Below are 12,954 nucleotides of genomic sequence, written 5' to 3'. Positions count from 1 at the left end.
CTATATGAAATCTCAATTTAATTTATTTACCACTTCAAGAGTAACTATCTAATCTGGGAATATGTAGTGCCTCTAGTGGGTTACCTTTGGAAACCACTTTCAGATGTTGTCTTGGGTACTAGTAGGGTGACCAGATAGCAAGTATGAAAAAGTGGGACATGGGCGCAAGGGGTAAAATAGGATCCTAAGACAAAGCCCCTAACATCAGGACAGTCCCAATAATACCCTAGGTACTGGTCCCATTCTGGTTCTTATGTATCCACTCCAAACCACTGCATAACTCAGTATGAACAGAAATATCTACTTGAGAGGCCCAAGACTGGGATTGCAAGAGTGGTGGGATTATTTTAGCATATAGAATATAGATAGGAAGGAAGAACACAATCCACCTGCATTATGCACGGTTGTGTGCTTTTTTTTTTTATTGGTGAGGATGAGAAGGACACCAACCACCCCATTCCTTCACCCAAATGTTGATCCACACACATTCTTCTCAGTTCCCTCTGCCTCTTTTCCCTCAACCCTGCAGATAAAACTCCTCCTCTTCTACTTGTAAGACCAATATGTGAGTGCTATTTATTTTAGGATTTTTTACTGGCATCCATCACTAGTATCTAAGCATCTCCTAAGTTAATAGAATGGCATAAGAAAGTCTCTAGTTGGTTTCAGGGAGCGTTTGGCTCTTCTTCTTTAACAGTTGTAGTTAAGCACCAACAGTGTGTTTGATTTGTACAAATCAACAGACTTGACTTCTGACCCAAGGAACAAGAATTCCAAAAGGCAAAAATCAGGTAAACACCTTAATAGAACCTGAGCAAGACATCTTGGAGCTACTTTTATAAACAGAGCTGAAGATGGCATCATATTGACAATGTTTTAAGGCTCCATGAAAGGTGGGATTTCAAGAAGGATATGAATGAAGTGAGTATGGATGCTTGGTGTTCTGCAGCAGGGAGAACATTCCAATCACAGGATGTGATGTGGAAGAAGAGACAAACCCGAGTGGTAGGGGAAAAGAGGTGAGGCTACCAGGTTAAGCAAAGTGGTCAAAGGGAAACTTGGTAAGAAACAAAAATATCACTTTAAGTCTTATGCGTAGGCACACATGCCAAAGGTGGCACACAAGCTGATTTTCAGTGGCACTCATACTGCCCGGGTCCTAGCCACCGGTCCAGGGGGCAGTGCATTTTAATTTAATTTTAAATGAAGTTTCTTAAACATTTTTAAAACCTAATTTACTTGACATACAACAATAGTTTAATGTTTTTAAAAGGTCTCTTTCTATAAGTCTATAATTTAAAACTAATGTATTACTGGCATGCGAAACCTTAAATTAGAGTGAATAAATGAAGACTCAGCACACCACTTCTGAAAGGTTGCTGACCCTTGACATAGGCTCTGTATCTGAACAGGGATGCTCTTACGAAGTTCAGGATATCTGATGACAACCATGGACCAGACCTACTGGCAGAGGACATGACAGAGGCAGAACGTCCCAAAAGGCTTCTCTTTGGAGCGGATGTGGTAAGATGAATTATATGGTACATACGTTGCTGTTTATAAATATGGAAAGCTTTTTAATGCGAACCAAAGAGTGACCCTTCATGTACTTTTGCAATGTTCCTTGTGCATGGCCTCAAGTGTTCTGTCTTTTGTTTTGTTTTTTTTTCTTTCTTGGTCTGAATATGCAAAGCGCTTCGTTTTTCTTTCTAAGATACTTTTCCCCTTCAGTGAACTTTCCACAGAAATCAGCAATGTTGCAAGGCAAGTGTCGGAAGTGTGCACTTACTGAAATGGCCCAACAGTCAAACTTTTATTTTTAACAGGGTAAATTGGTATTGCATCAGGAGACGTCTGGTAGTTCTTAATATAGCCTCTGAATTCTGCAAGAGCTACCTACTCCATAAAGGAAAGACTGTTCTTGATAGTTAAAGTTCCCAGCCACATTTCCATTATAAATTGGATTTTTGACCCATTACATTTTTCATTTTAGATGAAAAATCTAAAATCTTACATTGTTGCCACTCTCTCAAGCAGCAGCAAATGTTGGGGCCCTACAGATCCGCTCCCATTGGAGGAGAAATCAGTGATGCATAGTCTGGGTTTATTTTTGTTGTAACTTGTTTTATTTACACTTTATATACTGGTTCTTGAACAGAGGTGATCACAAAGAGCATGTAAGTAAATTCCTTTTTCAGAAATCTCTACCCAATGCCCAGTTTCTAAGAAGCAACTCTTCCCCAAGAATTTACTCTAGTTGGAGAGATTAAGAAAGAGAACAAACTCTTGCTGATTGCCACAGCTCCCCCAAAGAAAACTATACCATCAAATTAACAATACAGCATTTCTGCAAGGACTGTGTACTGCTTGCACACTAACCGCTTGTCTACATGGTGAAGTAGTGTGTGGCAAGCCAGAGTGTGAATCTACAGCATACTGCTAATTCATTGTGTGGGTCCTGCTAGAGCACACTAAAAGTTCTTCTTTAAGTAGATGCAGCTTAGGTGTGTGTGCTGAAGCTGGAGAAATTTGTGTAGCAGTACTGATAGAGGAGTGGCCATATCCCCTCTCCTGGCTATATGAGGCAGCACTGTCCCGACCCCACCTCAGTGCCTTCTTACCACTCATGGTTGGAGTTGAAGCTCTGTGCAGTGAAAAATTGTGAGGTTAAGAACTATTGCTTAGTGTATTTCCTAGTTGTATGTAGTTAGGAGAGAACCCGAGTCCAGTACTAATGAGTGATGCTAGCATTGGCTGTTTTCATGCTAGCTGACCATCTTTGCCTTTCCATCCCAACCTCTCCCTTGGCCCAGGACTTTGCCAATGCTACGTAGTTTATAGTCTCATTGTTTTATGGGCTGCTGAACTTTTGGGTCTGTTGGCACCACCCCCCAATGTTCACTTTCCACAGTCTGGAAGCAGAGCTGGTGCTGGGCTTGGTGTAAGGGACTGCTTCGGCCCCATTGCATTAGGCATCATTAATAGTACTGTGGTGGCTCTCCCCGCACTCCATTTCAGCATCGTCACCGTACTTTGATGCTACTGCTGACTTTGGGGTCAGTGCAACTCCCAGCACTGGGAACAAAGGAGGTGTACTCAGTGCTGACAGTACCATTTCTACTGTCAGTGCCAGCGGGCTCCTTCTTTTTGGGGAACGGATAGTCAGACCAGTTACTTGCTCCTTCAAGGCTGGCTCCACCATTATCCCCAGAAACTCAAAACTACTTGACATCGAGGCTGGGCTCTTCCTCCTCTCATTCTCCACTGCCTGGCCCTCATCAGGAGCTGTTTATGGAGCACAATGGGTACCAGGATTGGCACTCATCTCACTGTTGGGATGGGGGGCCCTGGCCCAGCACCTTCTGGCCATGAATGTCTTATCCTTATGCCTAGTGATCTCCAAGACTGCGCTGAGCATTTCAGCAGAGTTCCTGCAGAACACCCATAAGTTGTTGGATATTCTGCAGCCGTCTGCTCCTGGGAAAGTGGCCCTCCCTATAAATGATGTGCTCCTAGATCTTGCAAAGGTTCTTTGGGGCATGCCAGCTTCAGTACCACCTATTGTGAAGCACATGAAGAAACACTGCTTAGTCTTGGTGCAGGAATTGGAAGGCTTTTACTCCCAACCGGTCCCAAATTCCCTGGTAGTAACCACAGTGACTGATAGAGCCCAGCAGACAAGAAGTCTAAAAGATGGACTTAATGGGTAGGAAAATTTACACCACCTTCTCCCTGCAAATACAGATTGTGAACCAGTAGGCACTGTTGTCCAAATACAACTTCGTAAAATGGACTGCTGTGCCTAAGTTTGCAGAGAAGCTGCCTGAAACCTCCACAGAGGAGTTTTGGGTGTTGATCACTGAAGGCTGCTTGGTGGAAAAGATGTTGCAATCCCTTCATCCAGAGTTATGGCCTCCATGGTGACCATTAAAAGGAAGTCCTGGATGCAGAATTCGGGGATTGTTCCCAATGTGCAGCAGGCTGTAGAATATCTGCCCTTCAATGGCTGGGTGCTTTTTTTGGACAAGACTGAGACTGTACTCCTTCAGGGATTCCAGAGCTATCCTCTCTTCCCTGGGGGTGTATGCACCGTCACTGCAAAGGCGCCACTATGGTGGTCAACAACAGATGCATTGACATCTGCAATGCATCTTTGGGCAGCCTTTTCCTCTCCCAAGACAGTGGGACTACCCCAGAAAGGGGCATAGGGCCCAGAGGAGAAGGGTTCGGACAGTCCACATGCCCTCCCCCAATGTCTCCCAAGTGCCCATTTTGATTCCTTGGTCCAGAGCAGTGTCCCAGCCATCTCTCCCTTTACCCCGCCTCTATTCAAGGACAGGATGGCTTTGCTTTTATGATGTTTGGGACTCAATTACAACCGACAGCTGGGTCCTAAGCACCGTCAGTTCGGTCTATGCTATCCAGTTCCTCTCCACTCCTCCTCCCCACCCCTCTTCAGAAACCTTTCTCACAAGATACTACTCCTCAAGCATGTCCATTCTCTACTGGCTTTGGGAGTGGTGGAGGAAGTTCCTCTGGATCACCAAGATCAGGGCTTCTATTCCCAGTACCTACTGGTCCCCAAATCCAAAGGCGGGGTAAGACCCATTCTCGACCTTTGCAGACTCAATAAACATATCAGGTACATGAAGTTTGGAATGGTCACCCTATCAACTAGACTCCCCACGTTGTCTCAGAACGACTGGTTTGCTGCTCTGGACTTTCAGAATGCCTATTTTCATGTGGCAGGTTTGCTGAACCACAGAAAACTCCAGTTTGTCACGGCAGAGTGCTATTTTCAGTACACAGTGCTTTCTTTTGGCCTCTCTTCTGCCCTCTTTCCCCTCCCCCCCCCCCCAGGTTTTTACCAAGTGTATGGTTGTAGTGACAACATACCTCAGAAAGAAGAGTATTCATATCTTCCCATATCTGGATGACTGGCTGCTAAGGGACAGGTCCAGAAAGGAAGCTCTTTCTTTCTCAAGTATGCATTACAGTGTGCATACTTGAGTGTCTGTGGTTCATCCTAACAACCGGGAAGTCAATGTTGGTTCAAACTCAGAAAATCAAGTTCATTGGGGCCCTAATAGATTCTACAAGTCTGAGAGCATTTTTGCCAACCTACCATTTTCAGACAATTGGCCACCTTTGCCTTCATCTGCAGTCCAGCATTCCACGACAGCTCAGATATGCCTGAGGCTCTTGGGCAGAGGAGGATTAAGGGGTTGTGGGGCCCTGGGCCAGAACAAGTGGGGGCCCCACTCCACCCCTTCTGCCTGCAGTCCCTCCCACCCCACATGCCTGCCGGGGAAATGGGGTCTGGGTGCGGGGGCTTGCCCCCCTGCCTGGCACTCATGCTGGGGAGCGGGGTGGGGTGCAGGGGCTTCCCTTTCGCACCCGGCATTCCTGCCTGGGAGCAGGGTAGGGTTGTGGGGGCTTCCCCTGCTCCCTGGCAGGAGCACAAGGTGGAGCAGGGCAAGCCCCCATTCCCCGACTCCGCTCCCTGGCAGGAGTGCCGATGGGGCAGGGCAAGCCCCCATGCCCTAACCCTGCTCCCTGGCAGGAGCGCCAGGCAGGGCACAGGGTGCCCATTTTTCCAAGGGCCCCGCAATTGGCCGGGGCCCTGGGCATGGGCCCAGTGGCTAATCTGACACTGCTCTTGGGCCACACGTGTACTTGCACGCAGGTGGTCCATTTGCAAGGTTGCAGCTTTGCCCCCTTCCAATGTGGCTTAGGACAATTTACTGTCCAGTTCTTCACTCCTTGGACAGATTGGTCCATATCCCTCAGTTGGTCCTGGACTCCTTGCAGTGATAGATGTTTCTGGAAACTTTGTCAGGGTGTTCCCTTTGTCTGGCCCCTACCAACCAAGTCTGTTGTCACTGATGCCTCCCTGATAGGCTGGAGAGCACATCTGGGGTCACTGAAAGTTCAGGGTCTGGTCGGAGCAGGCAACCTCACTGCATATCAAAGTGCTGGCGCTTCAGGCCATTTACAATGCTTCTGTCATGCTTTTCTGAACCACATTAGGGGCTGAGTGGTTCACATACTTACTGATGATACCACTGTGATGTATTATGTGAACAGGCAAGGGGGAGCACACCCCAGGGTGCTCCGCCAAGAGGTGATCAGGTTGTGGCAGTTCTGCATTGACGAAAGTATCACTCCAATAGCTGACCCCTTGCCTGGGGCCCAGAATTATCTCATGGACCATCTCAGCAGGAATTTTTCCCTGAGTCACGTGTGGTCCCTGAAGACAAGCATCCTGTGGGTCATCTTTGCAGCTTGGGCCATTCTGATGATCAGCCTGTTTTCTGCGAGAGAACGAAAATGCCATCTGTTCTGCTCTCAAGGGGTGCTCAGTCTGGGCTCCCTCACAGACACCTTCCATCTCAGCCAGCAGTCGACTCTTCTGTATACATTTCTTCCAATCCTGATTATTCCATGGGTCATCCTCAAGTTGAAAGTGGATCGGGCCAAGCTCATCCTCATTGCCCCCAGCATGACTGACGGCATGCTGGTTCTCCAAACTTCTTGCACTGTTGATTCAGCCTCCCAAGTTCCTTCCTCTCCCTCCTGACCTACTTAAGCAGAATCATAATCACACCTTGCGTCTTGCTGCATGGCTACTTCATAATTTAATGAGGTGGAGGAAGAGTGTTGTTTGGGGCCGTTCAACAGTTTCTACTCAACAGTAGACGATTCTCTAGCAGAGATGCCTATTTGGCAAAATGGAAGCAGTTTTTGGTGTGGTCAGCAGCCTGCAGAATTCAACTGACACTGGCCGCTATTCAGGACATCCTGGAGTACTAGTTGCATCTTCAGTCTTTGGGCCTTGCACTTAGCTCATTGAGGGTGCATCTGGCAGAAACTTCAGCATTTCATCTCCCCATTGACGGAAGATCAGTCTTTTCCAATGCTATGGTAGCAAGAGTCTTAAAAGGGCTTCTTTGTCTCCACCTTCTGGTCTGAGAACCAGTTCCTCTGTGAAACCTTAATACAGTGTTGGAATAATGGGACCTCCGTTCAAGCCTCTGTCATCTTGTCCCTTTCTGCTTTTATGTCAGAAAACTGCATTCCTGGTTGCGATAACATCTACTGGGAGAGTCTGTGAATTGAAGGCTGTGAACGCAGAGCCTCCTGATACACAATTCTCCCAGTACAAAGTGACTTTATGGCCACACCCAAAATTTGTATCTAAAGTGGTCTGAGTTTCATTAGAACCAGATGGTATATTTACTCGTGGTCTTTCCAAAGCCATATTCATCTTCAGAGGAGCAGCATCTTTATGCATTTGCCTCTTATCTGGACAGGACTAAACCATTTTGTGCTTTACCTCCTCTGTGTCATATGCAGATCTTATGAAGGGGCAAGTGGTCTCTTCCCAAACAATCTCTAAATGGATGACATCCTGTATCAAGTCTGCATATAAAATAGCCTCAATCACACCTCCTCGGCAGGTGCGAGCTCATTCTACAAGAGCACAAGCTACGTCAATAGCGTTCCTTAGTGACGTCTCAATATTGGATATTTCCGGGGCTGCCACGTACTTTTACAAACCACTATGCCATTACTGCATCTTCCAGAGCTGATGCAAAATTTGGGAGGGCAATTCTGCCATCCCTGTGTAGATAGACTCTGAGCCCCGCCTCCTGAGGGTGTTCCTTGTGAGTCACCTAAGTGAAATACATAGCTGCATCTACTCAAAGAAGAAGAAATGGTTACTTACTGTAACAGTGGTGTGATGCAGAGATGTAATGCAGACATGTATTCCATGACCTTCCATCCCCTCTGTATCGGACTCTAGTGTGCGAAGGAACTGAGGGGGGTCGGGGCACTGCCGCCCCATATAGCCAGGGGAAGGGATATGGCCATGAGGCACAAGCACTGCATGTTTATGCGTAGGCAAAATTCTCCAGCTCCATGTGCTGAGTGCACACACCCCTTAGTGGAACACACATTGCATCACATCTCAAAGACCCACAGTTACAGTAAGTGACCATTTCTCCCGTAACATGCTTTCTGTACTTTTAGGTCAAATACATTATGGATCTTTTATTGACAAGTCATTAGAAAAAGAATTTGTAAGACCATTAACAATGCCATCTGGTGTTCTGCTGTCCTAACAATACTTTCATATAGCAGGAATACCAGTATTTTTCATTGAAAACATTCTTTAAAAAATAGCAAAACAAACTTGTCACTAAAATGAAGTTAAGGTTATAAAGACATAGAATTTTTGTGTGTATGTAAGTGTAAAAACCTTACTGGAATTTTGATGTTTGAAATAAGGTGTAAAATTGAAATAATTTTTTTTACAAAGTTTATAGTAGTTTTAAAACTAAGTCTGAAAATATGGAATTATGTTAAACTTAATTCTGCCTCCCTCCAGAGCAACCATTGCATGTGCATTGCCTACCTATGATGCTTCAGTATTTCTCTCTGAATACTGTAGTGTGAATAGTTTGCAATTTAACTTTGTAAACAAATTGCTGCTAAACTTTCACAACAAAACTTTGTATGTTGTGTTGTAAACCCAAATGACTAGTCTTTGCTTTCTGGATTCAATTTCTCTTTGACAAATTTTCTCATGCACATGTGCTTCTGCTCAAATAATACTTCCAATCCACAGCAGAAGTTCCTTATGTATTTTCTTATGCACTAAACGGAAGCTTGCTCTCTAAGGAAGTTTTTACCCCCTTCATTTCCTTTGTTATTGTGAACGAAGGAGACCTTACGTAGCCAGATCTCTCAAGGGGATTGTCTCTTGCAGTATTGTCTGTCCTTTTGGAACCTCTTGGAAACTCTCCATTGTCAGAGCTCTAAAGGATTGGTAGTCTGCCAGATTTGGTATAGGTTGGCTGTAGCAGGGGACTAACTTCTCTCCCTATTATGTTCACAGCTAGAGCCATCCCTTGGGTAGGGCAAATCAGGGCAACCGCTTTGGGCCCCCGTGAGCCGGTGCGATTGGCCAGTGCGGTCGGTCCCAGAAGAGACAAATCTGTCACTTCTGCCCTGGGCCCCGCAGGCCCCTAGGGAGGGCCCTGTTCACAGCATATATACACAGAAGTTAGATAAGCATACAAAATGCTCTTGCTGAAAGTTTGTACCATAACACTGCTCTTTCTTATAACTCAGAACCCTAGCCCATAAGAACCCCAAAACAGCTTACCCCACCATACTCTAGGCTGGCTATCTGCGGACTGGCTGCACAAGAGTGATGCAGATTGCACACTTCTTACTGAGCCCCCTAGCCTGCGAGTAGGATCAGGAAACCACTTACACTTAAAGTGATATCTTGCAATTTTGACTTAATTTTAAATACACCACATACCCCAGCACTATTGTCCCTGATAAACAGATTGGGTATTAGTGCAGTGCTAACTTTTGCTGGATCCCTTCTGCAACTACATCTCTACCCCCCAGGGAGGACCAAAATCAATGACGGCATAACTCCTGGAAAAGATGTGTTGGTGGAAAAGCAGGAAAGCTCCACAGAGGGAGCAGTCCAGTGTTTCTCTGCATCCTCATTAAATGGGGCTTTTTCCCCTGCAGACCCACAGATATTAGAGTCCAATTCCCTCCCACACACACATTCCTCCACTCTCCCCCATCCCCTGCACGCACACCAGGACAATCCCTTGGAAACTCCTCAGGGTTCTCTGCCCAAATAACCTATGTGGATTTCTTCAAAGGAGGGGATAAGTTTGTCCTCTGTTTTAGGCCAATACTAAAACGAGTGCACTTATAATAATGCTTCAGTGTGTTTGATCTCATTCTTGTACCTGTAGCTCAGAAAACCATCATACAGTCTGGCATAGCTGGTGTTCTCTGCTCAAACTTGGAGTCCCTGACTACAGTGGCACTAGTATAGCCAATATCTGTGAAGGTACATTGACGCAGTTACATGTGTGACGCATAAGCCCTACTTGCTTGAAACAAGCATGTTTCATGTCTACTACAAGCCCCTTGCTTTCATGAGCAGCAGTTGTATTTGCAAATTTTAAGAAAAAAATGTTGTAGTGGAGAGCAGGGGGTGAGAACAGAATTATTTTAAAGTCAACCCTCTCATCTCTTCATGCAGTAAAGCAGCCTTCATCATGGGTTTGGTAATTCCCAAACAGCAATGCCAGATCGTTGAGCCCTCCACCCTACAGTGCACATCATCTCGCAACCTCAGACTGCATCAGCAAGAGCGAATTACTTGTGTGCTCTCTAAAGTACGAGCATTTTAAAAGTAAAGCTAGTAAAATATTGACAGTTGAACACACTTCTCAGGAGGACAGTTGGCATCAACGTTGATTATCTTGGATTCATGGATTTTAAGTCCAGAACAGATGCATCATACAAGCCAAAGAACCGCACCCAATATTTTCTGCAGAAAACCCCAAACTACTGTTTAATCCATTTTACCACCCCCTGTAACTTAACTGCTAGGAGGCTCCATAACAGGTCACTGGACGTCAAACCAGGAACCACAATCCATGTGGTGTTTAGCTGCTCACCAAACAAATGTTCTCTGGCTCATCCTTTTTGAAGGCCAATTGTAAAGCTCTTTGGCAAACAGCAGCAGATTGGCAGTGCTGAGAAATCAGTCCTGCTGCCAATTGCCTTTACGACAATCTGCATACGGCATTACGCACAACTTTTTCCTACATTTGCTAATCTAGCCATGTGTTTATATTGATGTTGGCTTACAAAGGGCTGGATGCTCCTTTAACAAGTAAACATCTGCTACAAAGTTTGTCTCCATCAGTAGAACGTGGTTCATTGCTTCAGTCTATCAGCCAAATTTAAAAAATCCATCCTGCCCACCAAATCTGCTATTGGCCTACAGTCTCTATACAATGTGTACATAAGCAAGATCTGAACAGCTCTGCCCATTTGAGTAGAGCTAGGGGAGCATGAACGTGTTCCATATCCTTGGCATTCAGAATATCCCACCGCGTTGTGGAAGAATCTTTTAAAAGGTCATTCTGAAGAACGACATTGATTTCCACAATTATTAAAATATATTTTCTGTTTTCCTTCTTAGAGCCACAATTTGTTCCCCTGTTGCATGATTTTAAGTGAAATCTGAAGGTCTTGGCTGATCTTTATTTCTCAGTTTTTTATTTTGAAATATTACAAAATACTTGATTTTATTTCAAATTGGGATTTGAAACTATAAATCTGAACTGGATTATAGTTGGGCACCGTATAATTCAGGGGCATTTCTGTTATGATTTGGGCCTTGATCCTACTCTCAGGTAGGTCAATGGAAGTTTTGAACTGACTTACGAAGCCGCAGGATTCTTGTGTGCTTATACAGAACTCCTAAAGAAAGAGGATTGAATATGTCTACATTGACAATTGCTCCTAGAATTTACAGTGTACTAGGTATGTGATATAGAAGTTTTCCCCCAAATTTAACCAAACCAAATTCTTCAGTGCAATTAAGGATATGTCTGTACTGCAGCGGGGATGTGTAATTCCCAGCTCAGGTAGACAGATGTGCCCTAGTTCTGCATGAGTTAGCATGTTAAAAATAGCAGTGTGGCCACAGTGGCTCCAGCTGCTAGCCTCCCAAGTACCTAGAATCGCAGATGGAGTTGTACTTGGACGGCTAGCCCAAGCCACCGCTTGTGCTGCTGTGGCAACTCTGATAATTTTAGGTGCTAGGTCAACTATAACTAGTGCTCGTAGGTCTACGCAAGCTGGCAATTACACTTCCTAGCTGCAGTGCAGACATAGCCTCAAATGTGTGTAATTTCTCAATTATAGATACATCTACTGTCCTCTTATGCACTTGTCTTCCAGCGATGGCAATGGAACTTGTGTGTGCACAGGGAGAAACAAATAATGAAATTGGTTTTGTGTCAACTACTGTACATCACCTTGCATTTGGCTAGTGCAGCTCAATACTTCTAGCATCAGTCGTCTGAGGTTCAAATGTTGTGACACCTCTTAGGCTCTTTGATATAGCTGTGTGCTGTTGCAATACCCATTTTGCAGTTGGGTAAAATGAGATAGGGGATGCTTAAGATGCTTGCCTGAGCAATACAGTAAGAGCTGGCACTAGAACACAGGAATTTGCTCTCCCAAAGTCTGCTTAACTCCCATTGAAACCAATTTAGTTAGGTGTCTAAATACTCTTGAAGAGCTGGGTCAAAGTGACTTGCGTAGAGCAAGGAGTTGAGTCTGGGTCTCCAGGGTCCCAAGCTAATGCACTAACCACTGGACCAGCCTTCATCTGACTCCCATGGACTTCCCTGAGTGCTGGATCAAGTCCCTGGCCTTAATGCTTTATATTCCATGTAATTGAATTGATATTGTACATTAATTTGTGAGCTGTATTACTTGACATTAATTTAAATTGTATGAATCACATGAAAAGATCTGGGAATACCAGAAAAACGCAGAAGTACCCAATTAAAAATGTAGACGTGCCCAATTAGATCATTATGATAGATTAGCTGAGGCTTTACAACTACAGCATCTATTGGGTGTTTTCTTGGGCTTGAGTCTATGAATTTCACAGCTGAACAAAATAATGTATGCTATTAGTAAGCTATTTAGATATTTCATCTAAATGTGCATAGACATTTTAACCAATACAAATATCCATTGCCTAGTTTAAAGAGGTATGGAAAGAATCAATATGTTAATGTCTGAAAAATAATTTGAAGATGAAAAGAAAAGTGTAAGTGTTAAAGACTAATGCTCCATAATGTTGTTAAAATATTATTTGGATAATAAACATGGCTTAACCTTTTAATCTTGAAACAAAAGGATTGCATGTTTTCAGCAGTCAGACTCGATTTGAATCTAAATGAAAAATGTGCTAAGTATTTCTTATAAAGGAATACAATGACTAGTGCATGTGAAAAATAGCTTTTCAAACATCTCACTTCATGATCCCTAGACAATACGTGCATAGTATCTGGCCCACATTTATCTCTAGTATAACTGCAC

At 44.4% G+C, this 12,954-nt stretch overlaps 1 protein-coding gene across 1 annotated transcript in view; it reads left to right on the top strand.

The window, feature by feature from the left end:
* Nucleotides 1-1,325: 1,325 nt before the first annotated feature.
* The window catches only part of BATF3 (basic leucine zipper ATF-like transcription factor 3), a 28,385-nt gene continuing 16,756 nt past the window's right edge, over nt 1,326-12,954 (top strand). The window contains exon 1 of the mRNA XM_039533036.1: nt 1,326-1,524. Within this exon, the coding sequence (XP_039388970.1) occupies nt 1,477-1,524 (48 nt within the window). The 5' untranslated portion in view covers nt 1,326-1,476. The remainder of the gene's footprint in view (nt 1,525-12,954) is intronic.

The sequence above is a fragment of the Mauremys reevesii genome, linkage group 3 (genome assembly GCF_016161935.1).
Source record: "Mauremys reevesii isolate NIE-2019 linkage group 3, ASM1616193v1, whole genome shotgun sequence".
NCBI classification, from domain to species: domain Eukaryota; kingdom Metazoa; phylum Chordata; order Testudines; family Geoemydidae; genus Mauremys; species Mauremys reevesii.
The sequence above is the reverse complement of the archived record's forward strand: the minus strand, read 5'-3'. Positions and strand labels throughout refer to the sequence as shown.